Source organism: Acanthaster planci, unplaced genomic scaffold (assembly GCF_054643075.1).
Source record: "Acanthaster planci isolate LZ-2023a unplaced genomic scaffold, COTS_SCS Contig73, whole genome shotgun sequence".
In the NCBI taxonomy this organism is placed as follows: domain Eukaryota; kingdom Metazoa; phylum Echinodermata; class Asteroidea; order Valvatida; family Acanthasteridae; genus Acanthaster; species Acanthaster planci.
This window is the reverse complement of record NW_028257695.1, coordinates 393-28,277: the sequence shown is the minus strand read 5'-3', so window position 1 is coordinate 28,277 and position 27,885 is coordinate 393. Positions and strand designations below refer to the sequence as shown.

Below are 27,885 nucleotides of genomic sequence, written 5' to 3'. Positions count from 1 at the left end.
ACGACAGCCAAATACCGCTTTGTACGGTCGGGTATTTTCCTTATCATCAATACTCGACACGGTAAGTATTCTTTTAGGTTACATTATGCATTACCCAATATCGTATCCGTTGACCCTTTTTGAGAGGGTTAGCGATTAATAATCAGTGGTGTATCCCGCTTTTGGGGTCAAGAGTGGCAAATCCAAAAGCGATACGTCTTCGGGCTCATATAACAAGATGTTGTGGAGAAAAAAAATCGAAAGCCTTAACCACGGTCCCGACATCCTTACTTTTATTTGCTGGTGTTGTTTTCTTAGGGATTTTACCTGTGAGAGGAGATAGAAAGGGTAATTTGTGGCTGCTTTACCTGGTAGTAGTAACTGAAATGATTGCATCAAAGGTTGCATACTCCCTGGGGTTGAGATGGTTTGTCGGATTTTGCTGGGCCCAGTGATCAAGGATAATACGGTACAAAACGCATTGAAACCCCACCCTTTATTGAAATGCGCCCTTTTTGGATGAAAAACATGGTCAGTCATTTTGGAATGCCCCTTGGGCCCAGGAACTGGACACGCCAATGTTACTGTCTTTTCACCTGTTCCCCGCCCCGAATTCTGACATTTTTGATTAACTGCACGAAGTTATCCCACACAAAATGAAGGTTGTAGTTTACAACAACGTGTTAAAACCTGAACAAAATTTGCTCTCCCTATACTAACACAAAATTGGAAGAATGCTTGACTTTGAGAAATTGTCATGGGTTCATTCATTATATAAACTCTCATTTGTTCGTGCCTGTAGGAGTTACTTTGGTTTGGGATTTTGGCACATCAGTCTACGTAACCTTAGATGGAACCTTCCATGGACGCGTGTGTGGCCTGTGCGGGGACTTTGATGGCAACGCCTTGAACGACTTCAGAACCAGAGGCGGTGAAATAGAGGCCACACCGAACGCATTTGGCCATAGTTGGAAGACGATTGAAAGCTGTCCTGAACCCCCAGATCCTGTCAACCCTTGCGATATTAACCCTGGGCGACGGGATTGGGCGCGGTTTGCGTGTAGTATCATCCTAAAATCAGTGTTTTCGCCGTGTCACAATTTGGTAAGCCGTGGAGATACTTAGATACCACAAAGGATATCATTCCTTTCAATTTTTCTTCCATAAATAAACAACAGTCAAGTGCATCAAGTACGAACAGAAATTTCTTTGTAGGCTGATTGAGCATATAATGATACCAGAAACACAACAATTTGAAGGGCCAGTGATCGAGACTTTATTTTGGTTGATGAAGAATTACTTTTCTAACCAAAAGCCCAACTCTCTGTCACCTGGCTTCATTTAGCGAAAGATGTTGTTCTGCGATGTATCATTTTGTACACGTGCCTATTTTGCACGAAGTTCTGAATTTCAGAACCTGACATTGCACCGTTGCACTTACCTTAGTGGCTGCCAAACAGTTAGGAATTAAATTAGGAATTAAATTCGCTGAAAAATTTGCTGAGGCAGTTACGCTGCTCTGTCGAAAATAGGCACCTCATTAAGACTGTGGTTGTTTTATTGCTACCCAAAAGGTTGACCCCCAACCTTTCCATGACAACTGCGTATTCGACAGCTGTGGTTGCGACAGGGGTGGTGACTGCGAGTGCATGTGCACCGCCATCAGCAACTACGCTGCTGTTTGTAACACTCTTGGCGTGGAGGTTCCATGGCGTTCTACTGGCAACTGCGGTAAGTTAATTTCTGTCTGGTTGGGAGTACAAATGATGAGTTGTGGTGGAATGGACCCTTTATTCTTTGTGATGATACCGTGTACTAACACTCTTAGTTTTTATGTAGGTGGTGTGCAAAGGTTCCAGGCTGAGGAGGTCTGCAGTTTTACCTCTTCATTTGGTATTTTATTAAACCTGTTAGCAATATCAGGTCAGATCACATGACCTGGTACTCGTAATCATAAGCTGCATGCTGTAACACATGCTCAGGGTGGCAAGTCGCCGGTGACTAAACCAGCTCCCCCCCCCAGCATCGGTTTGATACTGCTGGAGGAGGGCAACTGGACATCCTGAGGGGACGAAAAACCAGATCTATCTGAAGGGCGTCAGCTCTAGACAGCTAAGGACCGCCACCCAGCAACTCTGTCAATGCAGAATGACCAAGCCCACCCACTGCATTTCCTCTTGACCATGATAGTTTGAATGCGACGTGAGACACCGCAGGCCAGACAATGCGTCAACGGCTACCTGGGCAGAGGAACATGTTGTTCCGACTAGGCACAGCTGTAATGACGCAGAGTATTCTGCAGCCAATCCTGAGCATGAAAAGGGAGCAGCATGAGCCTGAGAAAGCATCAACTTATAGGTACGTAGAACGTACAAGGAATGACTGCTGGAAAACTGGAGATCATCACAACTAGAAGGGAGGAACAATACATTTGTGTGCTTAGTATCTCATAAACATACTGGCTTCACCAAGGCCACTTCTGATGATGGACACACAAGTGTATATTCAGGCAAAATCGGCGGAAAGAGGGAACACGGAACTGTTTATTCTGAACAGGGAATGCAGCTAGATCCATCCTGAGATTCAATGCAGTCAGGGGACAGTGTCATCTCTCTCAGATCTCGGTCATTGTTCAACATCTGAGTAAATCCACCAATTCTACTGCCGCTGATGAAATTGTGCAAGACTTTTATGGTCAGCTCCAAGACGCTCTGGATAATATTCCCGTCAAAAATATGCTTACAGTCATAGGGAGACAAAATTGTTATAGTCCGGCAAGTCAGATACCAAATCAAAAACCGTTGTAATGTTTGGAATGGGAGAAAGAAATGAACATGCAGACAGTTTAAAAGATTTTTGTCAAGTAGACGATCTGATTATTAGAAACAACCACTTCCAACACAATCATCGCAGACTTTCGACTTGGAAGAGATCCTTATGGCCTCGAAAGAAAGCGATTGACTATGTTTTAGTGCTTGCAAAATTATCCTTTATTATCATTAACAACAGAATGAAACAAAGGCTTGAGACTTAGCCAAGACGCGAACCGGTTTTTAGGGGAGGAAGAGGCACTAGAGACCACATTGGCAATGATTATTAGAAAAATCATTGACAAAATGCAGGAGACACATACCTCTCTACCTCTGCTTCACCGATTACAGTGATGCGTCTGAACATGTTTGCCATTAGGAATCGTGGAACAACATGAGGAAAACAAATGAGAGAGTACTTGAAAAGCTTGGAGTTCAGAAAACTTGCGGGCCAATATTGGCGGGAGAAATTGACATATTTTGGCCATGCCACCAGACATCACCACTGCCTTCAGAAAACAGTCATCTAAGGAATGGTTCAGGGGAAACACAACAGAGGAAGACCTGAAGCAGGCTGGCCTGATGGCATCAAGATTATTACTGGCCTGATTATCACGAAGGCCACTTGAGCTGCCGTTGACCCCATTAAATGGCATCCCCTTATTTTAACCATGCCTTCACATTTGCATGCAGTCATACAAAAGATAAATGGTCGGAAAATATGTACTAATATTGTACTGTTAAGACATTAGAGGTTACTATTTCAGCAACCCTGAGGCTGCTTGACAAAGCAAGGAAATTAGGAAAACAAAGGGGTTTAAACCTATCATAGGGACTACGTTGAGTTTGAAACAGTATAAAAATTTCAATTAAAAGGTTTGCAGTGTGAGAACGGCATGGAGTATCTACCCTGCGGGAAGGTCTGTGCAGATAGATGTTACGAAAACGCCACGGAAGAAGACTACGGTTGCACCGAGCAGTGTGTGGAAGGTTGTCATTGTCCACCAGGCACTAAACTGTGGAAGGGGAAGTGCGTGAAAGACGTCCAGTGTCCTTGCATCTACAACGGCCAAGAAGTACCGCCGGGATTTGTTGTAATCGTGGACTGCATGAGATGGTCAGTGTTTATGTTCTGTGCTATTCAGTTCAAGTTCGGGTCAGTGAATGTATTGCAATTACAATTCTAAACCTTTAACGGTGGCTTTTATCAACAATGTCTAAAGTGGCAAAAGTTGAAAAGTAGTTAGATGACTGAAACACACAATAACTTTGCTTATAATTCAAAATTTGGTTTAAGTCTTGAGTATATCTAGATCTTGCGTAGATGTGGGAGTAATTTCTTTCCTGTGGAATTGTTTAATTTTTTTCAGCGAATGCATTCGGGGCAAAATGCAATGCAGCGGCGCCACTTGTACGGGTAAGCGTTCTAAAAAAGACTTTTGCTGCACACAATTTGACTGTTAGTACATGAAATGTTTTGCTGCATATTCGTATAATTTGTAAGTGTCATCAATGCTGTAATCTACTATCTTTTGATTTCATTTTCCTAAATGGCAAAAAAAAAATGATGCCGCCGATCTGGTAATTCTGCAAGATCTCCAATTAATTCTTACACAGAATTGAAAGAAACGATTAGCAGAATACGTTGCTTGTTAATTGGTGCCTAAGCCACCTAAAGTATCGTTGATTGAAAGCACATTTGTAATGTGAAAGAAAGCGGAAGATCTGGGCATACTAGAGTGCTAATTATGGTTCGATGTCTGGACTGTGGCTTTGTAACAATGCACACCTGCAACGGAGTAAAACAAGAATGACTAAGGGAGGTACAGTTATTTTCATGAGAATATTTTCCCCCATACCGATTACTGAAATCTGGTTTTGATAGCTGTAGGTGCGACCAGGTGCTAGGGCTTGGTTTCAAGTGGCCTACGAAATGGTGTAAACCATCCATCGTTCTGGCGACGTTGACGAAGTGTGTGGTTAAATAAAGCTCGAACCTTAGGGATGAATTGCCTCTCAGTTGTCTGCTCGAATTTTTTCCAGGCACTCCACCGTCAACAACTGCTTTGGCATCAACTACGCCTTGCACATGCCCCCCTGGCGAGTTTAAGTGTTACGACTGCTCTAGGTGCATCGCTATAGAGGACGTGTGTGATGGGGAGAACAACTGCGATGATTATTCGGATGAAGAAAGTTGCGAGTGCGTTTACGGCAATAAAACGTATCCCGTAAGTAACGAACACATACTGGAAACACATTTTCTACGATTTTTATGGAAAGAGTTTTGTAATGGAACGGAATACTTCATGTCTTTTCTACGGTAAAATGTTCGAAATTCATCAACTCTATTATTAAGTATTACGTTTAGACAAAGCAAGCAACCGTTCACTGGCCATTTCCAATGGCCCCATCATTAGCTTGAAATATTGTGTTGAGCTTTTTGTAGAGCTACAGTCACATAATTGACTCTACAAGGGTTATCATAATGTTTTTAGCCATTGGCGTGGCCGCTGCAAATCATTGGAGACACTTGTAGTGTTAAAGTGGTTGCCAGATTCACCTACACTTGACATGGTCGGAGTCCAGTACGGGGAAAAAGGATCACTGACGACAAACTACAAAAGACATTTTTAGAGTTTGTATCTTATCCATATCTGCGTGATAAGTCAACCTTGTGTTATTATTTGACAATCGTTACTCTTGCTAGTGTCAGAATGAAGAAATAATTCTACAGCTGTAGGCTTTGTGTGAAAAGACCAGTCAACTGACAAGCAAACTGAACAATTGGTCATGTTCTTATGTCCGCTCACAATTAAACCTTTGTCGGACATAAAAAGGACAGATTTTTCTTATGCTCCAACTAGGAGTTATTGCAAGTCACCAGAGGCGAAGTGTCACTGTACCATCATCTTTTCACACACGCAGACAGGACCATTATTTTTTTCGTTGCTGACTTTAAGTGCCATTTCCTTTACCTGCTTAGGTAAACCAGCCGTTTCCTGGTGATGGTGCCTGCGAGACCTGTAAGTGTGAAATCGGCACAAGCAAACCAACATGTGAGAAAATATGTGCCATCACTTGTGCAATAGTAAGTACTAAAAATGTATGTAATGTTCCACACAAAGAAAGTTTTCTTAAACCTTCGTAAACGTGTCAAAACTATTTGCCATCTTTCTAGATTTAACTAAATTATTTAAAATTAACCATGCTAAATAACAAATTTGGTACAGTTTACTGTTTTTCGTTCGAATTGTACATCCAAAATTTTCGTACTGAAAACGTTTCTGAAAAAGGATTGCTAGTTGCCCTAATATTACAAGAAAATATAGGGCTGCAAAATATCGAATGGTTGTAGTTGTTTTTGCAGTGCCCAAATAAAGGCAAGATTGAAATTTTCTCCCGGAGTTTTGCTCATGAATATGAAATCTGCATAGCGTAAAACTAAAAAGATACTGAAGTACTGTTTGCAATAGAACACTAGAAATAAATAAAGAAAAGTGAATGAGGACGGAGAATATTCGTGAGTTTTTGTAAATAATTGTCTTGTACACACTCTTCAGAGGACTAGCCGATTATAATACTGAAAATGTCGGGTTCACTTCACTTTTCAAATTTACTTTCTAAAAAGGTTTACGTTCTACACATCCAATATGTTTCACATACAAAACAGGCTACGGTCCTTCTTTTGCTAGAACCAACACGTGAGCTGAATAGCTCACATTGACGTGATCACAGAAGAGGTTTACATTAATCCTTATGTTTGCATTAATTTGCTAAACAGGGTGAAGATTTGTACTTGAATGAAAATGACAACACGAAGTGCTGCGAATGTAAACCACCAGGTGAGTATCCTCCCGAGATAAACATCTAAAAATGAAGGGCATCAAAACATTTGATTAAATTTCATTAAAGTTTACATGTACATCAAAAGTTGCGAAACTAGTACAGTGGTTTCCACCCCTTCTTCCAAAATTAAAATTTGCCTCATTGTTGCCGGTAAAGGACTACTTACAAATAATATCCGGGCACTTGAATGAAGAGTCTTTAACCGTAATAATGAGTTTTAAACTTCTGAATTAGAGAGAGAAATAGGTTTGCACATATATGCGTCCTACAAAGAATTAGGGGAAGTTGTCCTTAAACTTTCCTTTGCAAAGATTGGTGCATTTAGTGAGTGTTTACCAGATATCAGCAGACTTTTCGTTCAAATTCAATTCAAACGCATTTCAAAAGGTAATTCCATATCCATTCATTTCAAATGGTCAAAAAAATAATGATATTTCCACATTTTCAGAGACTGGGGGCAGAGGAATAGGGGTTTAAGATGAAAACTATATTCATTGTGAAGTAGTAAGACATTAAAACTGGGTAATATTATCACTGAAGAGTGGGAATTGCTATTGGGAAATGCAATCTGTGCTATTGGACACCATCTCTAAGGGCTTATGTGAAAAACGTTATGTTCAGTGGCATGTTCAGCATTCGTGGAATCTTGCAGTCTGAAAGTTTCTGTGCGACGTTTCTTAGGCCAAACCTAAATTGAAACTGATAAGCCAAGTGTAAAAACAACCCAATAAAAGATAAATAGCACACTCCAAAAATTATCAATTGGAACGACTTTTACGATGTAGGCCTAATAGTTACCATTGATTTGTTTTATTTCACCTACAGTCCCTTCGACGACAGTTGTTACAACAAAAACAGGTAGGAGAAACCGAGTGTCAATGGAGTATTTTTATGCATTAAGAACAGGGGCCTTTATTAGGAGGTTGTTATGTATGGGCACAAGAATTGTTAGAGTGTCGGAATCTTCGTTATTAAGGCTAATTGCTCACGAGCTCAATGCATGCTTTGTTCGATTTCCACAAGTCCTACAGGTCTCACGACAACTACGACGGGTACGTTCCAGTTGCGGGTGTATAGCATTTATAGAAAAATGAAATGATTAGTACGTTTTACATGAAGTAGCCAGTGTTGCTGTGTAGCTGCTCGGAAAACCCAAATTGACGCACTGGTACTTTTTATACAATATCAACAATCCCCGATGCACAGCCAATGGGTGTACATTTCGTATTTGCATTTATTAACTGAATAGGGGGGACAATATCCAGAGGTTTTTATGGGCAGAAGGATTTTAAGCGTGCTGCATTTCGGGCAAGTTGTGGATGTTTTGTCCTATTATTAAAACCTGACAACCTGGTTAAATGCCGAAACACACTTCTCTATTAAGAATTTGAAGAGTAGACTTTTCTGGCTTAATGGACACTGTATTCGATTTGTACACAGCTACTACAACAGCTACCCCGACAACTACGGCAGGTATGTTCTTGCTGCAGTTTTATTAGTGTCAACGAAAAACAAAGAATGATGTGGTACAGTGTATGAAGCCTATACTGAGAGTTACTTTTTAACATTTAACATCTTTCACAAAGAGGTGTTCATGAATGGGTCAATGTGGTGAATTGAGTATACATGTTCCACTACTCTATTATTCCTTCATGAACACTCCTTGATACACTCCAAATGGTTGTTCATGTAATATTTATATTCATCCTTTATGAATAGATATCCTTTATCAGACAGTTGTTGTGTATCGGCAGAAGAATCGTAAATATGTCACTTTCTGGAACATTGTATATTTTGCTTTCTTTTTTGAGAATAGACCGAAAACATAATGACGTAACACAGTGTTTACCGCAGTGCATTAGGGAGAAACGTGGAGATCAGTCAAAGGTGTTGGACACGATTGTCAGTCATGCGAGCCATCGGGCGACTTTAGATGCACCACGCGTACCTTGTTCTGTTCATATTAAGTCAGATACAGTGGAAGACTTAAAACGATGGCAGAAATATAGGGGATGTTCCTCAACTGCAAGTGAATAAAAAAAATCTGTGAAAGGCTTTGTGTGGGTTTTAAATGAGGAATTTTTCATGAGCATGATGTTCGAGCTACAGCAAGCGTTACGTGTGGTGACTGTCGTCCCTACCTTTCACCCACAATGCACCACAGTAAACACTGTGGTTACGCCATTATGCTATGGGTCTATTGAAAGGTTGGTGACATGCCGAAACGCTGTGATTTATTAGAAATTTCAAGAGTTGATTTTTCGCGAGCCTAATTTAACACTTTGTTTGATTCGTCCACAGCTCCTACTACAACAGTTCCCCCGACGACTACGGCAGGTATGTTGCTGCTGTGGGCTTAGTAGTGTCAATAAAAACAGTAATGAGGTAATGTTTTACCCTCATTAACAATCCCTGATCCGACTGCGTTTTCACAGAATACTTGTATTCATCATCTGAATAGGGGTGCTCTATCAGGAAATTTGTTGGGTATGGGCTAAAAATAAGAGGAGTTTCACATTTTGGGAGGGTTTGGAATTCCCTTTGTTATTGAAGAATTGAAAAGCTTGCTTACATGCCGAAACACTTTTTTCTATTAAAAATTTGAATAGTTGAATTTTCGAAATTGATTAACGCTGTATTTCATTTGTCCACAGCTCCTACTACAACAGTTCCGCCGACAACTACGGCATGTATGTTGCTGTTGCTTGTTTAGTAGTGTCAATAAAAAATCAAACGATGACGTAGAGTGTATAAAAAGGACTACTGAGAGTTACCTTGTTAATCTTAACATTTTCAACCGCAAGTTGTTGATGAATAGGAATGAAAGTGTGGTTGATTGTGTATACACGTTCCACCACCCTAAAATTCCCTCATTTCTGTAAGCATGAAGGCGACGCCGGGTGACAACATCCCTCGGGGAAGGAGCGGCTGCGCATTCCCCTGGGGTGGGTGGGACGTGCGTCCTTCGGTAAGAGGATTCCAAGAGGTGAATTAGAGACACAATCTATCTTCTTGATTGTGTTTAATTCAATCTTGATTACGTCCCCTATTAAAATATCCCAGGAAAATAATTCATGACATTGACATTACATAACTAAATAAAATTCACAATGTAAAAAATCATACATGTGTTAAGTATGTGATGGGGTACACTAGCATGTAGGCTACATAACTATCATTGTAACACCCATGAGAAAGGAGTTATCACTTGAGTTATTACAGTGCAGTGGCCTCAATGGGTGCCACTGTGTGCACACAATAACATAAGACTTTTAGGACATACAAGATATTGTGTATCAAACCCGGAATCGTGCATCACAAACTAGTGTACAACCACCGCTTAACTGTATGAATCAGTGTGCACTATACACGTACAGAACGGTTGCCGTCGACGCAACCCGGAGGTGACAGACCGGGACGCAATACATAAGTAATCAACATCATATTGTTGGGTAGAAAGATCTTGTACACCAGAACTCAAAGAAGCACGTGTGAAACGGGAATGTTCTATGCATAAAGCCCACAAATCTATTCAATTCACCAATAATTATCAATCCCGGCCGATTCTCTGATCATTCAAGAAGCCGATAATTTAGGCCGCTACTTCAGTAATGCTGTTAGGAAAGAGTACAGAAAAAGTAAATTGCTGAGCACTTTTGGAAGCCCGTTCTCATTCCAGAACCTTGTAATTTTTTTTACCTAGGAGGGTAAGGGGTAATTATAAAAGGGCCGTATCTAAACCGTTGGCACGCGTTTTTCGTGGAAATATTTGGGGCAATTATCATAAATAGGGTGGACAAACTTTTAAGCATACCATCTAACAAAACTGCTGTCTCGGCCAGTTGCACGGTAAGCTCAGTTAGAAGATTAAGAGCGCTCGACTAGTAAGCGGCAAGGTAAGGGTTCAAGTCTGCATGTATGCATTTTTTTCTTGGGGGATTAGTTGGTAAGAGGACGTTTTTATAATAGCAAAGCAAAGCACGAAATTTAACTTAAGTTTCTAAATGTACGCTAAATTGATCGAGCTTGCAGTTAGCAGTTAAGCACACTCATATATGGCAATTGCCCCTGACCCTTCCTTGAAAAAAAAACCGCTCCCGGGTCCGGTGCGCAACATAAGAGAAGAAGTATGAAAGAGCACCTTCTCGGGCTCAGCCTCGAGCGTAATTAATATACAAAATGAGGATCCCCGCATTAACAGTCCCTGTTGTGCTCCAATTGTGTGTTCATGTAATAATTGTATTCATCTTAGGGACGTCATCACGAGAGTGTTTTGTATTGGGACAATAATTGGATAAGTCTTACACTCCGGCATATTTGGGACTTTTCATGAGTACTCAAGGATTGAAAAGACGATGAAATTCCAAAACCCAGATATCTAGGCCTATAGTGAATTTTATTCATTAATTTTCCTCGAGCTTAATGAAAATACCGCAGGTACGTTACTACTGCAGGTTTAGCAGTGTCATTGGAAATTCAAATGAATAGGTACGTTTCACAGGACACATCCATTGCTATTTTACATTACTCTTATTTGATATTTCCACAGCTCCTACGACAACAGTTCCACCGACAACTACGCCAGGTATGTTCCTGCTGCTGTTTTATTAGCAATGAAATGATGAAGTAAGTTGTGCATGAAGTAGCCTTTGCTGGCGATTTATAATTAGCTGCCAGGAAAATCTAAAATGACTTATCCCCAGGGAAGAGGCTTAGATAAGTTGTGCATTTTGCTCAAGTACCTTTGTAAAGCATCTGTAATTGGAAGTCCCTGGAATTCTATAATTAATGTTGAGAAGAGAAGGACAAATCGCATCTTTCTTTTTACACGAAAAACTGCTTATTGCACACTGAGTGTTTTTCGTGTATTCAGCTTCCTTGATGTACTGTAGATTGGATTGAATGTAACACGTGAATACATGCTTGTAGTTTTGTTGGTTATCCTGTAATATTGTTTTTTTTTACCAAAGCTCCCAGTACAACTGTCCAAACAACAACCGAGATATTGTGCGACGAAAACCTGGACCATTACGATCCCGTGTCCTTGAAGAGATTCGACGATGTTGGAAACCCTGTCAGTCCAGACGATATCTGGAAGCCAAGCAGCCCCCCTAATGTGGCTGACCCGTATTCAGGGTCACACTTGAAAGTTACCTTTACTCCAAGATCTGAAATAACGTCGGTCACTATCTACAAGGACAATGATAGCGCCGAAGTGGTGAAAGTTGCCTTTAAAGTCAAGCCTAGTGACAGCGATGCTCTGGTTCCCTTACGGAGATCAGATGGCTCCGACATATTTTACGGAATACCTGGACTGAAGATTGCACTTCCACCCAGCAAACCATACCTTGTGGAAATGGAAGTCTACATCGTCGAGCCTCTGCCTGCTGAAGGCTTCAAAGTCATATTCAACGGCTGCGAACATGTTGGTAAGTTTCTATTTTTTGGGAACATTTCTGGTACCTTTAGTCTAAATTAGAGGAGAGATGCTCCATGACATTCTTTACTTTTTTCACTTTCCTCGTATATACTATGGAAAAAACATGAAGTGTTTGTTTCTCAAACAGATCTTGCTCATTGTGTACATCAACACTCCCTGATACCCTTGAAATGGGTATTGGCAGAAATATTGTAAGAGTGTTACCTTTAGGCACGTTTGGGACGATTTCTTCTTCTCCAAAAAAGTGCAAAGGCGGTGCCACGCGCAAAGGCTGTGATCTATATCAGAATTTGAATAAAGTATTCTCGAGCTTCATGTGTGCTTGGTTTGATATTTCCACAGCTCCTACGACATCAGTTCCGCCGACAACTACGCCAGGTATGTTCCTGCTGCTGTTTTATTAGCAATGAAATGATGAAGTAAGTTGTGCATGAAGTAGCCTTTGCTGGCGTTTTAGCTGCCAGGAAAATCTAAAAGGACTTATCCCCACTGAAGAGGCTTAGATAAGTTGTGCATTTTGCTCAAGTACCTTTGTAAAGCATCTGTAATTGGAAGTCCCTGGAATTCTATAATTAATGTTGAGAAGAGAAGGACAAATCGCATCTTTCTTTTTACACGAAAAACTGCTTATTGCACACTGAGTGTTTTTCGTCTATTCAGCTTCCTTGATGTACTGTAGATTGGATTGAATGTAACACGTGAATACATGCTTGTAGTTTTGTTGGTTATCCTGTAATATTGTTTTTTTTTACCAAAGCTCCCAGTACAACTGTCCAAACAACAACCGAGATATTGTGCGACGAAAACCTGGACCATTACGATCCCGTGTCCTTGAAGAGATTCGACGATGTTGGAAACCCTGTCAGTCCAGACGATATCTGGAAGCCAAGCAGCCCCCCTAATGTGGCTGACCCGTATTCAGGGTCACACTTGAAAGTTACCTTTACTCCAAGATCTGAAATAACGTCGGTCACTATCTACAAGGACAATGATAGCGCCGAAGTGGTGAAAGTTGCCTTTAAAGTCAAGCCTAGTGACAGCGATGCTCTGGTTCCCTTACGGAGATCAGATGGCTCCGACATATTTTACGGAATACCTGGACTGAAGATTGCACTTCCACCCAGCACACCATACGTTGTGGAAATGGAAGTCTACATCGTCGAGCCTCTGCCTGCTGAAGGCTTCAAAGTCATATTCAGCGGTTGCGAACATGTTGGTAAGTTTCGATTTTTTGGGAATATTTCTGGTACCTTTAGTCTAAATTAGAGGAAAGATGCTCCATGATATTCTTTACTTTTTTCACTTTCCTCGTATATACTACGGAAAAAACATGAAGTGTTTGTACTCAAACAGATCTTGCTCATTGTGTACATCAACACTCCCTGATACCCTTGAAATGGGTATTGGCAGAAATATTGTAAGAGTGTTACCTTTAGGCACGTTTGGGACGATTTCTTCTTCTCCAAAAAAGTGCAAAGGCGGTGCCACGCGCAAAGGCTGTGATCTATATCAGAATTTGAATAGTTAAAGTATTCTCGAGCTTCATGTGTGTTTGGTTTGATATTTCCACAGCTCCTACGACATCAGTTCCGCCGACAACTACGCCAGGTATGTTCCTGCTGCTGTTTTATTAGCAATGAAATGATGAAGTAAGTTGTGCATGAAGTAGCCTTTGCTGGCGTTTTAGCTGCCAGGAAAATCTAAAAGGACTTATCCCCACTGAAGAGGCTTAGATAAGTTGTGCATTTTGCTCAAGTACCTTTGTAAAGCATCTGTAATTGGAAGTCCCTGGAATTCTATAATTAATGTTGAGAAGAGAAGGACAAAATCGCATCTTTCTTTTTACACGAAAAACTGCTTATTGCACACTGAGTGTTTTTCGTCTATTCAGCTTCCTTGATGTACTGTAGATTGGATTGAATGTAACACGTGAATACATGCTTGTAGTTTTGTTGGTTATCCTGTAATATTGTTTTTTTTTACCAAAGCTCCCAGTACAACTGTCCAAACAACAACCGAGATATTGTGCGACGAAAACCTGGACCATTACGACCCCGTGTCCTTGAAGAGATTCGACGATGTTGGAAACCCTGTCAGTCCAGACGATATCTGGAAGCCAAACAGCCCCCCTAATGTGGCTGACCCGTATTCAGGGTCACACTTGAAAGTCACCTTTACTCCAAGATCTGAAATAACGTCGGTCACTATCTACAAGGACAATGATAGCGCCGAAGTGGTGAAAGTTGCCTTTAAAGTCAAGCCTAGTGACAGCGATGCTCTGGTTCCCTTACGGAGATCAGATGGCTCCGACATATTTTACGGAATACCTGGACTGAAGATTGCACTTCCACCCAGCACACCATACGTTGTGGAAATGGAAGTCTACATCGTCGAGCCTCTGCCTGCTGAAGGCTTCAAAGTCATATTCAGCGGTTGCGAACATGTTGGTAAGTTTCGATTTTGGGGGGACATTCCTGGTACATTTAGTCTAAATTAGAGGAAAGATGCTCCATGACATTCTTTATTTTCTTCACTTTCCTCGTTTATAATATGGAAAAAACATGAAGTGTTTGTTTCTCAAAGAGATTTTGCTCATTGTGTACACCAACACTCCCTGATACCCTTGAAATGGGTATTGGCAGAAATATTATTAAGAGTGTTACCTTTAGGCACGTTTGGGACGATTTCTTCTTCTCCAAAATGTTGCAAAAGCGGTGCCACGCGCAAAGGCTGTGATCTATATCAGAATTTGAATAGTTAAAGTATTCTCGAGCTTCATGTGTGCTTGGTTTGATATTTCCACAGCTCCTACGACATCAGTTCCGCCGACAACTACCCCAGGTATGTTTCTGCTGCTGTTTTAGTAGATTTAATCTAGAAACTAAATGATAAAGTAAGTTGTGCATGAAGAAGCCATTGCTGGCGTGTTAGCTGACTTTAAAATCTAAAACTACGTATCTTTACCGACTATCCTTAGATCTGTTGTGTATTATGCTCATCTACTTTTCTAAGGCATCTGTATTTGGAAGTGCATGGAACTCTAAAGTAAATAAGGTATAGAATGGGAAAATCAGATGAATTTTAAAAAAATGAAACCTGGTAGTTGCGAATTGAGTTTTCAGAATGGAAGTCTACATCATCAGCCCTTTCCCTGGTAAATGTTTCAGTGTTTTAAATTAGGGTTCTTTACATTTTGGTAGTCAATTCTGATGGAAGTCTTTGACACAAGTTGAGAACTTGGTTTTTGCCCCCTTTTGATGGGAATTTTGCAGGCATGTTAATAAAAAGTACCAGAGTGGCACTGTATTTTTCACACCAGAATAGAAGCTATGTCACTGCAATAACGTATGATATTGGCTTGTCATGTGAAATTTGCAGAAACCTAACATATATTTTTTCTTACCACTTTTTCCAATTAGTCATTCCACCGACTTCGGCACAGCCAACTACTACTAGAGAGGTAGTGATAACTAGCACGGAAGTTATAACCACAGTTATCATCACAACTCCTGAGGAAACAACTACTGAGGTTACAACGACACCCTACGTAACAACAGTGACACAAATCTGTGAGGTAAATCTACCACCCGATCCGACTACCCACCGCTACTTATAAGTGAGGCCTGTGCAGCAAAATAGCCTGCAAGAACTGTGATGGTAATACATGATTGTATCATGCAATACAGTGGCAGGCACACTCGTAAGTGAGGCTAGTCAGCGTCAAGAAAATTTGCAAGCAGAAGGCTCGGAGAAGCCTCAGTTATAAGTTTGCCCACTGTATTGCATCATACGATAAACATTATCATCCCAGTTAGAGCATGGCTATTTTGCTGCACAGGCCTCACTTATAAGTAGCAGCGCGTAGTCGGATAGGGTGCATCTACACTATTCCATGGTTTGCTATAGTGAGTATTCGATTTGAATTTTCTGAAGCAAGCTCTTTTACTATTGATTTTATTTTTGCTACTGGAGTGACATGGCAGTACGCCAGGTCAGAACCAGAGGATTGTAAATTTGGATATTAAAACATGAAGTCCACATTTTTTTCATCGAGCCCTATAGTTGGCCCTTTTTTGTGTGAAAGACAACTCCAGTAACTTTATCATATCGTATATCACACTGTGGTACGTTGGCTTTTACCTTTGATCTTTTCAATAACCATATTTCAACTTTGCGGTGAAATTTGATTGTTATAGAATCGTATATTCACCTGGCGGTGGTGGTGCTAACCAGTGTTCTTGTTGTGTCTACGTTAAACAGGATCAGGAGAAAATCATACAACGGCATAAAGAAATTCACCAGTGTTGAATGTTGACGAATATCTGAACGCGTTTTTTTTTTTTAATTTATTTGTTTCTTTAGTCCGGATCAACAATGATTCCAAATGACTGCCAAACTTGTGTCTGTGAAAACAACACGTATTACTGCTACAAAGACTGCCACAAAGATTGCCCGCCGGTAAGTCAATATATGCTGCAGATACTTCTACATAACTACGTGACCCAGCACATTCTGTCCTGAAGAAGAGACTGCATAAGCAGAAATGGCAGGTCTTAATGAACTCAAAAATGTCATTCGACAAACACTTTTGATTTCATAATCCGTCACATTGCTGCTCGCATTATGTGAGAGAGACGCTCAGGTCAAAACACTTGATACTTGATACTAAATAGGGCACAGGTATACATATGTATCTCTTAACCTTAAAATATGTTTTTGCCCCTTTGAAAGTAAAGTAAAAAGCAACGGTATGTTCCAACTCTGTTGAAAGTAATTTTCATTCAAAGCTTGGTAATTACTGGGGAAGTAATCCAAGTTTTTAGCAATTGAATTACCCATGATAAAAGCAAGCTAACCCGCCAAATGGTAATGTTGCAGGGAGAACAGCGCGTCGAATACGATAACACAGACAGGTGCTGCGAATGTGTACCAGTCACAAGTAGGTGTCAATATTATTTCATCCTTATAAAAATTTAAGGGATATCATTTGGAAGCCTAACTTGTTTGAATTTAAGTACAAATTGGAGCTAGCTATCAGAATCACACTCGTACCGATCAATAATGCTGTTTTTTCAAACCATTTTAATAGCAGCTACCTTTGCAATGAAAAGTTATGTACAATATGTTTATATAACGGGTTTTGCCCTTACCCAACGTATATATTAATAAACACTGTGTGCTCAGTGCTTGTCCGAGAGGTTTTGAAAAAAGTCACAAGCTTACTCGGATGGGACTCGAACCCACAACCTCCTGCTTACTAGTGCAGACGTCTCGACCACCGAGCTTGCCGGGTCGGCTGGCCGGTCCGAGTCAGGTGAAGCGGCGGGTACTGCGAACTATTTTCAAGATTTTTTTTTTCAAGATGTATTTTTTATATAAATTATATAAATTAACATTCCCCAACGCAAAAATACTTCTTGAAAATACAATATGTTTGATAAATTTTGTTTGTCCTCTTCTCAGCACCCGTCTCAACAACAGTGACAAGCCCAAGCACAACAGAAGGTTTGTAAATATCAAAACGTATCTTTGATTTTCTTAATCCTCATTACTCCAACAATTTTGGGGCCATTTCACAGTTGAGTGAAGGGGGAATAGATTTGGCACCCTCAGAACTTGTCTTTCAGACGCGCGATCTTCTTGGAACCGACATAGCTATACAGATATTTTTTATATCTACACCTACATCTGTGAAGTTTCAATTAAATCTACGAAACTTTTGCTTGCTCTATACATTTATAGTTTATAACCTCAAACGTGACAGCCCACGTGCATTAGCTTAATGGGAAAAGTTGACATTTTGGCCAACTGGTCTGAGAAAATTGTCCTTTTGTGGAAAAGAGGTACATCTGATTTTCACAATTATGGTGTCAAAATGATTGAACTGCCGGTGCAAATCCACTTTCGTCCAGCTCTATCAGGCCTGAAGTAATTTTATCGTGGATTGGGCATTCTTCCGGTTGAAAAATCATATTCAGCATAATGTGAGATTTTTAACTTCTAGTCTGCAGGGATCCATATTATCATGATGATCAACCAACATGCTGCATGCATGTGGCGCAGTGTTCAGTGCCGCCAGAGTACTCAGGATCAGATTACTGCAATGCTTGCAAACCGCCCAAGGTTTTCAATGGCACTCACTGTGTCCCACCACTCGAGTGCCTCTGCTACGATGAAACTGGTTATCACAAGGTAGGACTGCGGCTGTAAAATTATACACGCCCTTTATCTTTCTCGTTTCTCTGAGTGTTATTTCAAATTCTCATGGATTGTTTCTCGAAGTCCATATCAACAAGAAATTGTGGGCCTTTGTGACGTTACCATTAAAGCAGTCACATATAAATCTTCCTGTTTCACATTGTTTTCTATATTAGTTTTTGAAATGGTCGGACTATATAGGGCCTATGAATAAGATAAAGTTCCTTGACATCACAATTATGCTTGACGGACTGTATAAGAGAAAATGGAACAATTTTGATGTTATTTTTCTCACATGAAAACCCAATTGTCAAGGCACTGTTTTTATTCTAAAAGATAGCTGTAGTTTTAAAGTTTGCATTTGCTTTGTTCCCTGGCTGGATTTAAATCCCTCTTAGCCCTTCGATAAATGGGATGATCCAAATCAAGAATGCAGCGAGTGTGTCTGTTTCAACAATGCAATCTCCTGTTATCCAAAGATCTGCCCAACGGTGTCTTGCGAGGTCAGTGGGTTGTTCTAATTCTTCCATCAGAATGGCATGGAAATCGGTATCGTGAGAGGGACAGGCTGTTTTTATTCGTATGCCTTATGGACACACGGTACCCGAACACATAAATAAAGCACATTGTTATTGTAGACGCAAATTCGGCTTTGGGTTCAGGAGTCCTTCATGTCTTCTTTAAATTGTATTTTCTAATTATATTTTCTTTATCTTGTTTTCTTATTATTCGTTCATGTGTCGCAATATGAAATACCAAATAAACACAGTACCGTGTTAAAACTTTCCAGAAACGTATTACACAGTATATAGTGCATTCCATCACATGAAGAATTCACTATACTGTCGTTGTTTAAACTCACAAGCATTAATCGTTAATGTGCAAATCTCCTATATTTTTACAAAATGTAGCTACCTATTAACCTTTTGATCACAATAACTCAAAATATAAATGCAGGAAAGTCTTACAATAACTTGACAAACTTCAACCCTTCCTACTCCACCGTCATTATCAAAAATCAGGTTAAAGTTAAGTGTAAACATGTTAATGATTAAATATAATGCAGTGTTTTTGTGTGGAAATAACGCCTACCCAGAGGAATCCTGAACCCCCTGAAGAGAAACCAACAAAGGGCGGTCGTTGGGGAAGTGGAGGGATATTTATGTTGTTGTCTGACAGGCTGCACGTAATGGCGAATGTGCTGCTGTCACTAGCACATGTACTGAACTCATCGCGTATCGTACATTGTTTATGAACGAAACTTTCCACCAACCTCATTGTATATTATGGACATGCATAGCGTGAGACTCACCGGCCAATGAGCGTGCGCCACCGCCTTGGGTGGCTTGCATAATTAGGGTCGTCGCAAGTTTTGTTTATCAGATAGCGTTGCTATGTAAAACACTGCTGTAAGAGACGATTGCCTTAACACTTCGGGGACCGCGTTCCATAAAGCAGATTAGATTGCGCTTAATCTTTATTTAATGACTAACGGAAACGGTAATTGAATGCTTAAGCGTAAAGTCTACGGTGCCAGTGGGTAAAGATTTCTGGCATATTCCTTTGGAAATGTCATACTTTTTTTACGTTTCGGTCAAGTGTTGACGAGTGCATTTTTCGTCAAAGAAAAGTTTTTCCCTGCTTTTTCGGACAACTGCTATCACTTTTGTAGTGATGCCAATGATGCCAATAAGAGAGTACACCTTTTTTTATAATAGGATTTTCCGTATATTGAAAGAACATTTCCTTATACTGATATAATATATATATTCCACATATTTCCTTTATTTGGAAAGAATTTCTTGACGAGGGCTGCTCATGAGTTTATTGCTTACGCACTTCCACAGCAATGAATCCCAACAAATGTATCAAAATATTACCAATCCCACCATTTTTTGTGCATAAAGGCTGTTTTTATTCATATTCATATGCTACGGCATAAAGTCTACGTTGCCAGTGTACTTTTCCAAACCAAAATGGTAACTGGAACTGGATGTAGACAAACGGCAGTAACAAAATTCGGATAATTTTTTTTGGCCACATGTTTCCGCAGCATGGATGGAAGTCAATTAAGAAGACCATAAATCTTGTGTTGGATCATGTAAAACGGGTCTTCAAGAAGTATTCACCATGATACTATATTGCTTTCTTTTTAGAATCCCATTACTCCTGATGGCGAGTGTTGTCCTTATTGTCCAGGTAGGGATAGGTTTACACCAGTGGGAATAGAATGAAATCAAGAACAACATTTATAGTGTCGATTCTTTTTCTCACATGAAGGCTCGTGCTTTTTAACCTAGTGGTTTAAACATTCATCCAGCATTTGTCCATACCTTAAAGGTATTTAGTAACAAGGGATATGAAGCTATATGCTGTTCTGTTGCACAGTTTCTGAAAAAGTGTTTGCTTATTCACCAGCATGTTGGTCACCATAATAAGATTGTCTGTCAAATTGACCTTGGCTACATAATCAGCATGTCAATTGAATTAGCTGATTGCAGTAATTGACAAATCAATTTTCTTACTCGTTTTTGCAGTATCGACGACACCTGTACATACCACACCTGTTCAGACTACAGTGTTTCCAGGATGCTACGTTCAGGAGCTGGATAAATATATTGGGGTGTGAATCAAGTATTATCATTTTTAATGTAAACACCATATTAATTCAAACAAAAGTTGTTTGACAAAGTCAGTAATCTTTCTTGTGACTGTTGTTTCTTTACAAAGGCATCATAGTATTAGGCAGATAAGACTCGAAAGACATATCTCACATTCCTTCAAAAATTTAAGTCTCTTTGTCTACATTATTTGTTTCAGCTGAACGAAGAAGTTTATCGCGGCGATTGTGAAGTATGCTACTGCAAACCTGATGGTTTGGACTGTCAAAGGGGACACTGTAACATCGAAAACTGTACTGACGTATGTTTATTAAATATATTTTAATTATTCGCTTGCTCATGTCAATTTTTATACCAGTTTAAAGAGTCTCAGTGTCCATGTTTTCTAATGTTTTCTTGAATACTCCTTTGGAAATTTGATACTTCTCTTCTTTGTGTGAAAATTATATTACCTCCCTATTCGGTTACGTGTTGACGAGTGCATTTTTCGTCTAAAGGAAAGATTCTTCGCGTTTTTTCGGAGAAGTGCAATCACTTCTGCGGCGATACCGGTCAGAGAGGACATCATATTTTTTAATAGCAGGGTTTTCTTTATATTGAGAGAATATTTCTTTATATTGATAAAATATATATATTCTATATATTTTCTTCATATTGAAAGAATTTCTTAGAAAGGGTTGCTCATTAGTTTATTGCTGATGCACTTTCACAACAATGAATCTCCAAAGAACATGACATTTATCAAAATATCACCAATTACACCATTTCTTTCATGCACAAAAGTAAGCTTAATGTTCGGAGCTTTGCTCGTGAAAATGAAATATTGTTACCATGAAAACAAAAATGCACCGAAAAACCAGCCTTGAAAATAGCTAGACTGCAAACAAGTATTGTCAACTCAGACACAAAGGTTCATTTTCAGGAGTTTGTTAAAAAATAAATTACATAGACTCCTTTAAAATTATGCGGCAAAAATTTACTGTAGGGCTGCCTCGTCACATGCAAATGCTACAGGACTTTTAAGGTTGGAGGGGTTAAAATAAGGTAGATGCCAAAGAAATTGAATAATGTGATATAAAGGTTCCTCCCGAAAAGGCTGAATAACGCCATGCTTACCTATTTCTTCTTTGCTAATCGAAGAATTCAGATTGCAGTATAGGAAGTCCAAACGGTCGTAGAATCATTCTGCATGCATCCATGTAAAATTGCTTTCTGCAGTAAAGGTTGGGAAATCGTCCTTTCCCGGCCTCTTCAAGTCTGCTTCTAAAGGTCTCAATGTAGTGTTTGTGCCTTTGATGACAGAATTACTACCTTCATTTAACTGATGACTGTTGTGAATGCCGACCATTACCAACAGTAACGCCAACCATGACCTCCCCAGGTAAATGCCATACGTTTTTTTTTTGGTGGGCCCGCCAAATATGTGGCCTAGAGAGGAGTGAAACTTGATAATGTCACTGAGAAATAAGCACAACAAACATGAGTTGTTTGTTAATATCAATACCATTCTTTTGTCGAGAATAATCTTGTAAGGTATTTGTTTGTACAGAATTCTAATTGCCGCATCTGCTTCCACTTCCATGGCTTTGTTTAGCATTAGCAAAGAATACCGAAAAGCAAATAAGAAACTTCTTCGTTGTGCGTAGTGCACAAGCGTAAATCTTGTATTCAATGCTTTAAGTTGTGCGGTTAGCACATACATAAAACTGACTCTGCTGGAAGTAATCACGTAAAGTGTCTTCCTTGTGATTATTTTAAGTGTGCTTCGAGCCTTACGTGTACCGAGAGCAGTGTAGTTGTGTGCGGACATGCGCCGATTTGGGCCTCAACTGTACTTCTCACGGTTGCCAGTACGAATGTGTTTGTCCCGCTGGATTGGTCGAGAAGACTCCGGGTGAGTGTGTCAACAAAACTGACTGCCCGTGTGTGGACAACCAAGGGAGTAGCCACGAGGTGAGACGAAATGCTATCTGTTCTAATATAAAACAAATCGCAACTAGTTTTTTATTCAAATGCCGTCAAAGTAAGTATCCAGTCAATCTCGGACATGATGAGTGTCTCTCTCGACACTGGCGTGACTGACAGTCCTCAGAGATTTTAATCTTTACATCCCTGTGGCCTAACATAGTTTTACTTCAAAGTATAAGGACCAGTTTATCCTTTAAGCGAACACGGAGGCAAATTCACCGATTGGGACGTTTTCATTGGCAGCAGAATTAGGTTGCGTAGAAAATTTTTGCACAAATATTTGGTCACTGCCGCGATCGTCTCCTTGGCATGTATAAACCAGCCTCAAGCATGGGATACCTTTTTCCGTCAGAAAAAGGATATATGCATGCCAACCTCTATTCCAGGCAATTATCCGGTCGAAATTTCACTTTGGAACTACATGTACCTGTTAAAGTGAAAGAACTTAATTTTTGAGTGTTTTTTCTCCGCGTTAATAACAATGAAGTGCCTCATCTACATTAACAATGGGATGCTACAATAGCTATAATACCATTTCTAAAGTGTTGGTACTTTCAGTCTTGAAAAATTAAGACACGTCCCCAGAGTAATCAGCCTCCTTCCTCGCTTGCTTGATACTCCTCCAGAACATACTGAATCTTGTGTATGGATTTTTTGCTTGCAAACAAATGGACTTTTTTCGTTTCCCCATTATAGAACGGAGACGAATGGATCGAGAGCTCTTGCATCAATTGTACGTGCATCAACAGGGAAATACGTTGCCAAAAACGGTGTGACTTGACTTGCCAACCAGATGAAGTGCTAGTAAATCCAGAAAATGATACCTGCTGCTACTGTACACCAAGTACGTTCGGTGTTAAATTTTTGAAACACGTTATCCTTAGAGATCAATTTATTTACTCATTAAAGTAGCTATTTCAAATGATTGTGCTGAGCTTAGAATTTCAGTTTCAGAAATCACAAAGACACACAGAAATTGATACACCTGTAAAATGCTCAAAAGGATTTTATACAAAACAGGAGGAATGCAATGTCGTTACGTTTTCCAGCATTTAAATCGGAGAGCACATTACTGACTAATTTAGCAAGCACTAATTCTTTCACGGGTATTTTCGCATTCATGTACAGATTAAAATACCACACATTCTATAGCTGGTATGAGAAACGCAGCGCCAATAGTTCAGACTGATGTTATAATGAAAATCTTTTATATCCAACCTTTGAGTTGCATTATTGATTTATCCTCAGATAGATCGGTTGTGATAGCATTCTCTTTGAAAACTTCATTTGAAATATTGCAAGCCTATCAGTGTGATCTTTTTCCCTGTTTAGAGTGTATCGGGTGTTATTATGAATTGGACGGGAGCTGCCATAAGGTAATCAATACCACTTCAAGTATTGTTTTCCACGCTGTTTATTCTTGTCTGACATACACGGCATTTGACTCGGAATGAGTGCGGAATGAGTCTCAATAAAAAAAAAAAAGAATGAACATGTGTATTATATACAAGCCAGCTCTTTTCTCTCCAGGGGCATTTTTGGTGTTCCGTTGTGCCACCTCTTTAGTTGCTACTGGTTTAATTTTCTGAAACCGTCCTATTGCACTGCACATAGTTCTACATTTGTATCAACTTTGTACCTGTGTTTCACTCGTGGTTATAGTATGTAGAAAACAAAATAAAGGACAGATTTTTCGTTATATGTACAATTCGCTGCACATAAGTTGGATACAAAGACAAACCCTCTCCATCGCTTTCCATCCAAAGGTGAACGAAACTTGGCATGACGAATGCAACCAATGCTCGTGTAAGCAGAGGCCGAATGAGCTGTATCTCAAGTGTATTCAAATCGATTGCGGAGAACTTGTCTGCCCAGAGGTGCGTACATTTCTCAGGAATTATTTTCTGTTGCGTGTAACAGGATGCTGGCTAGTTCAGGTTGGCCGTTCAAAACAGATTGCAAGGACAGGTCCCAGAAATAGGTCAACAATAATTAGGATATTTTGATTCTGAAGTGCCAAAATGCAGCCACCCTTATACGGTACATTTTACTCAAAAGATGCGGACGGGTGTCGACAAAAAACAACGCTCACGTATACTTGTAGTGTCTGGATTTCGAAGTGCACTCCATGACACACAGTGGGTGGATGGGTTGGCTACTTCTGCATAAAGCGCAGGCCTCTTTCATTTATTCGAATCTCAGCCCCTAGAGTTGTTTGTCGGTTCTGTGTCTCCCGTGCATCGATGGTTTTTCTATATCTGCAAAAGTCCACACTGTGGGCTTATTACCACTTGCTACGCTGCTCGGTGGAGCAAGGTTATATTGTCAATAGCAATTGTTATCTTATTTATTATTTGTTCATTGCAAATTACCTCCAAACTGACAGTTTTCACCACACGTTTTGTTTTCCATTTTGTACCTGTAGGGATACAAGATAGTCCACGATGAGGGCGATTGCTGTCCAAAGTGTGTCCCAGATATTTGTCCGGGGGAACATATGTGTAACTCCAGCTACTGTGTCCCTATTGTGTGGGTGTGTGATGGGAAAGAGGACTGCCCCGATGGAAGTGACGAAGAGAATTGTGGTATGTTCATTGTATCTGAATTAAGGCCATTGATTCACAGCAGACAGACAAAATCACATTTACCACGGAAAGTTTTAGTTTGGTTGTTCTAAAATGTATCTTTCAACAACAATGACCTCCTTCACCCCCTTCACTTACGTTCTAGTCGTTCAAAAGAAAGTTCTTCGACTATGCATCAACGGCCTTAGATCGTGTAGAAAACATTTTTTAAAATCAGACATAGGGGGGCTCAGTATTGGATATTGTAACGGGCTCAATTTGAACATGGTCCTGAAACATAGGTTTCTATTGGAATCGACCCGTGCTGTGTACGTTAAACGTGTTTACTTTGTGGTGCAAAATATTGTACTTCGTAGGGCCATGAAGTGAATCGCAAAGTGGCGTCGTTTTCACGGTTGCAAATTTTTGGATTACGTTTACATTGAAAAGTGCTTTCCTCATGCTAATGAATGTTTATCTCAATACAGCAACCACCACACCTCCCCCTTCTACCACGACAGAGATTTCCTCTACAACACGCAGTAAGTTCACTAGTGAAAGATTTTGCTTGAAGAAATACTGTAAAAACACGGTATCAAGAAGGCATTTTATAATTGGAACCATTACCTTCAGCAGAAGACATTGGGATCGAAAGAGACATTTTAATGTCTCTCTAGCGCTACAAGCTTTGCTGTCTGTTCCTTTGCAAAATTTAGATTAATGAGATTCTAATAATGAGGAGAGAAGGACGTTTCAATAGATTTTACCGACGGTTGACAAATTCTGGCTCATCATACTTTGCGCACTAGTCTTCTAACAGTAGCAAGTTATTATTGCTGGAAGTCATTTACAGACATTGCCCGAGGGATTTCTCCATCCTTTATGAATAGGAGAAATTTTAAAATTCTGATTACAATTACTACATAAATCAAAGCAGTGGATTTCTCAACCACTTTTGCGGGGGAGGCTACTGCATCTTTTCTGCATGTAGCTTTTGATCAAGCAGATATTCTGCGCGTTAGTGAGAAGGCAACAAGCCGGTTTTGATGTAACTTTGAAGGCGTAGATGTTTAAAGTGTACAGACTCCCCTTTCTCACCTCACAATAGTCCACTGGCTTACAAGTCAGTTTATAGTTGAATGCACAGCCAAAATTTGCCCCGCACTTAATCAAGCTTTGCTGATGCCGTCTGTTTCATAGGTCCTTTTAAATTCAGCAATCCAATAAAAAAAATGACCTGGACCTTCCCATTCTACATGATGAACAGTGTTTTGCTCAAAACCGTTCGTTCACGTCTCTTTTGAGGACTTAGACCCCTCCCTATTCCCTTTCGACTTGGGAATAGGTCTGGATGACGTGCGAAATTGATTAATATTGTATTTTTTTTACCTTTAGGAGCAACGCCGCCGCCACCCAGTTTAAGTAAGAAACTCATTTCATTTGATAACAGATAATAGCCTAGAGCCTAACATTTCGCAAGGGTATTGCACACAAGGATCAGATACTTTATTTGTTGATTTGAAATAGCAGATTTGGGCTTTTGAGTGTAGCGCCGCAAAACGTATTTCTTTACACTGTCATTCCTTGTTCCCTCACTTTAATATTTTGTAGCATCGAGTTTCTTCTTTCAAATCATGAATAATTAATCTATCCCTAATTAAATCAGACAATATTTTAAAAAGTATTCCCCTACGTTAGAAATACATCTGTTTGCAGCGTAATTATCGATGAAATGTACTAATATATTAATCAAAGCACGAACACACAAACGTAATATTGACGAGAAGAGGTCATTTTTGCAAACAGTATGACAGATGCGATTTTAAAATCTAATCTTGCAAACTTAGTTGATGGCTCAGAAAGGTCTAGCACTGATTGCAAAATATTTATGTAATGGCAGATTGCCCTCCTGGACTAGCAAAAGCTAATTGCTCCCTTGACTGCCGAGAGCGCGCGTGCATAGATGGAAAGTGCTACAAGCTTCATTACGTCGATGATCCCTTCAGTGTCGCCCAAACGTGCTGTGAGTGCCGTCCTGGATTGGTGTATAATGGTACTACTTGCGTCCCGCCAAAGGAATGCAAATGTCTGGATGAAAGCGGTGAACTGAGGGAGGTGAGGAACTTTGAGTTTCTGAGGTGTTCAGTTTTATTTATATTTTTTATTTGGACAGTTTGTTTGTTTATCACCTCAGATATTGCATGTATATGTTTTGGTTTTGCTCAATTTGACATTGGACGTCAATGTAATGCGACGTCAGTTTTTTCTTTTATTTGAGAGCAATGGGGTCATGGAGTTAAAATGTAAGAGGTCGAGATGATCCAAACGTATTCTGCTGTTAAAGTGCCTTGAATTCCCTCCTATAATCAAACATATGCTTTGCCAAGTTTCGTACTGCTTAAGACATCAGAGACAAATTGCCAAGCGTTGATTAAGAGACGCCACAGAACCTTAGAGGT

At 39.9% G+C, this 27,885-nt stretch overlaps 2 protein-coding genes across 2 annotated transcripts; both read left to right on the top strand.

Annotated features, from left to right (window-relative positions):
• The first annotated feature begins 1,635 nt into the window (after nt 1–1,635).
• LOC147795323 (otogelin-like protein) lies at nt 1,636–11,750 on the top strand. The gene is made up of 12 exons (XM_087132060.1): nt 1,636–1,710; nt 3,666–3,906; nt 4,160–4,206; nt 4,833–5,017; nt 5,773–5,877; nt 6,571–6,631; nt 7,461–7,493; nt 8,076–8,108; nt 8,937–8,972; nt 9,290–9,347; nt 11,185–11,220; nt 11,606–11,750. The coding sequence occupies exons 2-12, from the start codon at nt 3,686–3,688 to the stop codon at nt 11,748–11,750; spliced, it is 960 nt and encodes a 319-aa protein (XP_086988186.1). The 5' UTR covers nt 1,636–1,710; nt 3,666–3,685.
• On the top strand, nt 11,094–27,541 carry LOC110988749 (uncharacterized; the record flags this gene model as incomplete). Its single annotated transcript, XM_087132059.1, has 25 exons — nt 11,094–11,220; nt 11,606–12,064; nt 12,418–12,453; nt 12,833–13,291; nt 13,648–13,683; nt 14,064–14,522; nt 14,881–14,916; nt 15,495–15,649; nt 16,438–16,533; nt 16,954–17,014; nt 17,539–17,580; nt 18,080–18,267; nt 18,672–18,776; nt 20,430–20,472; nt 20,811–20,896; nt 21,094–21,195; nt 22,197–22,275; nt 22,654–22,847; nt 23,559–23,706; nt 24,195–24,238; nt 24,629–24,739; nt 25,288–25,447; nt 25,915–25,968; nt 26,822–26,848; nt 27,327–27,541. Coding segments are annotated over exons 2-25 (3,009 nt in total), but the record flags the coding sequence as incomplete, so codon positions are not given.
• Between the last annotated feature and the right edge of the window lie 344 nt (nt 27,542–27,885).

Bases quoted from the DNA above. Each gene is read 5' to 3' on its own strand.
- LOC147795323 (XM_087132060.1), top strand. From the start codon at position 3,686: ATGGAGTATCTACCCTGCGGGAAGGTCTGTGCAGATAGATGTTACGAA. The intron at 5,018-5,772 runs GTAAGTAACGAA...TTACCTGCTTAG, and splicing joins ACGGCAATAAAACGTATCCC to GTAAACCAGCCGTTTCCTGG. The intron at 9,348-11,184 runs GTAGTGTCAATA...ATATTTCCACAG, and splicing joins ATGTTGCTGTTGCTTGTTTA to CTCCTACGACAACAGTTCCA.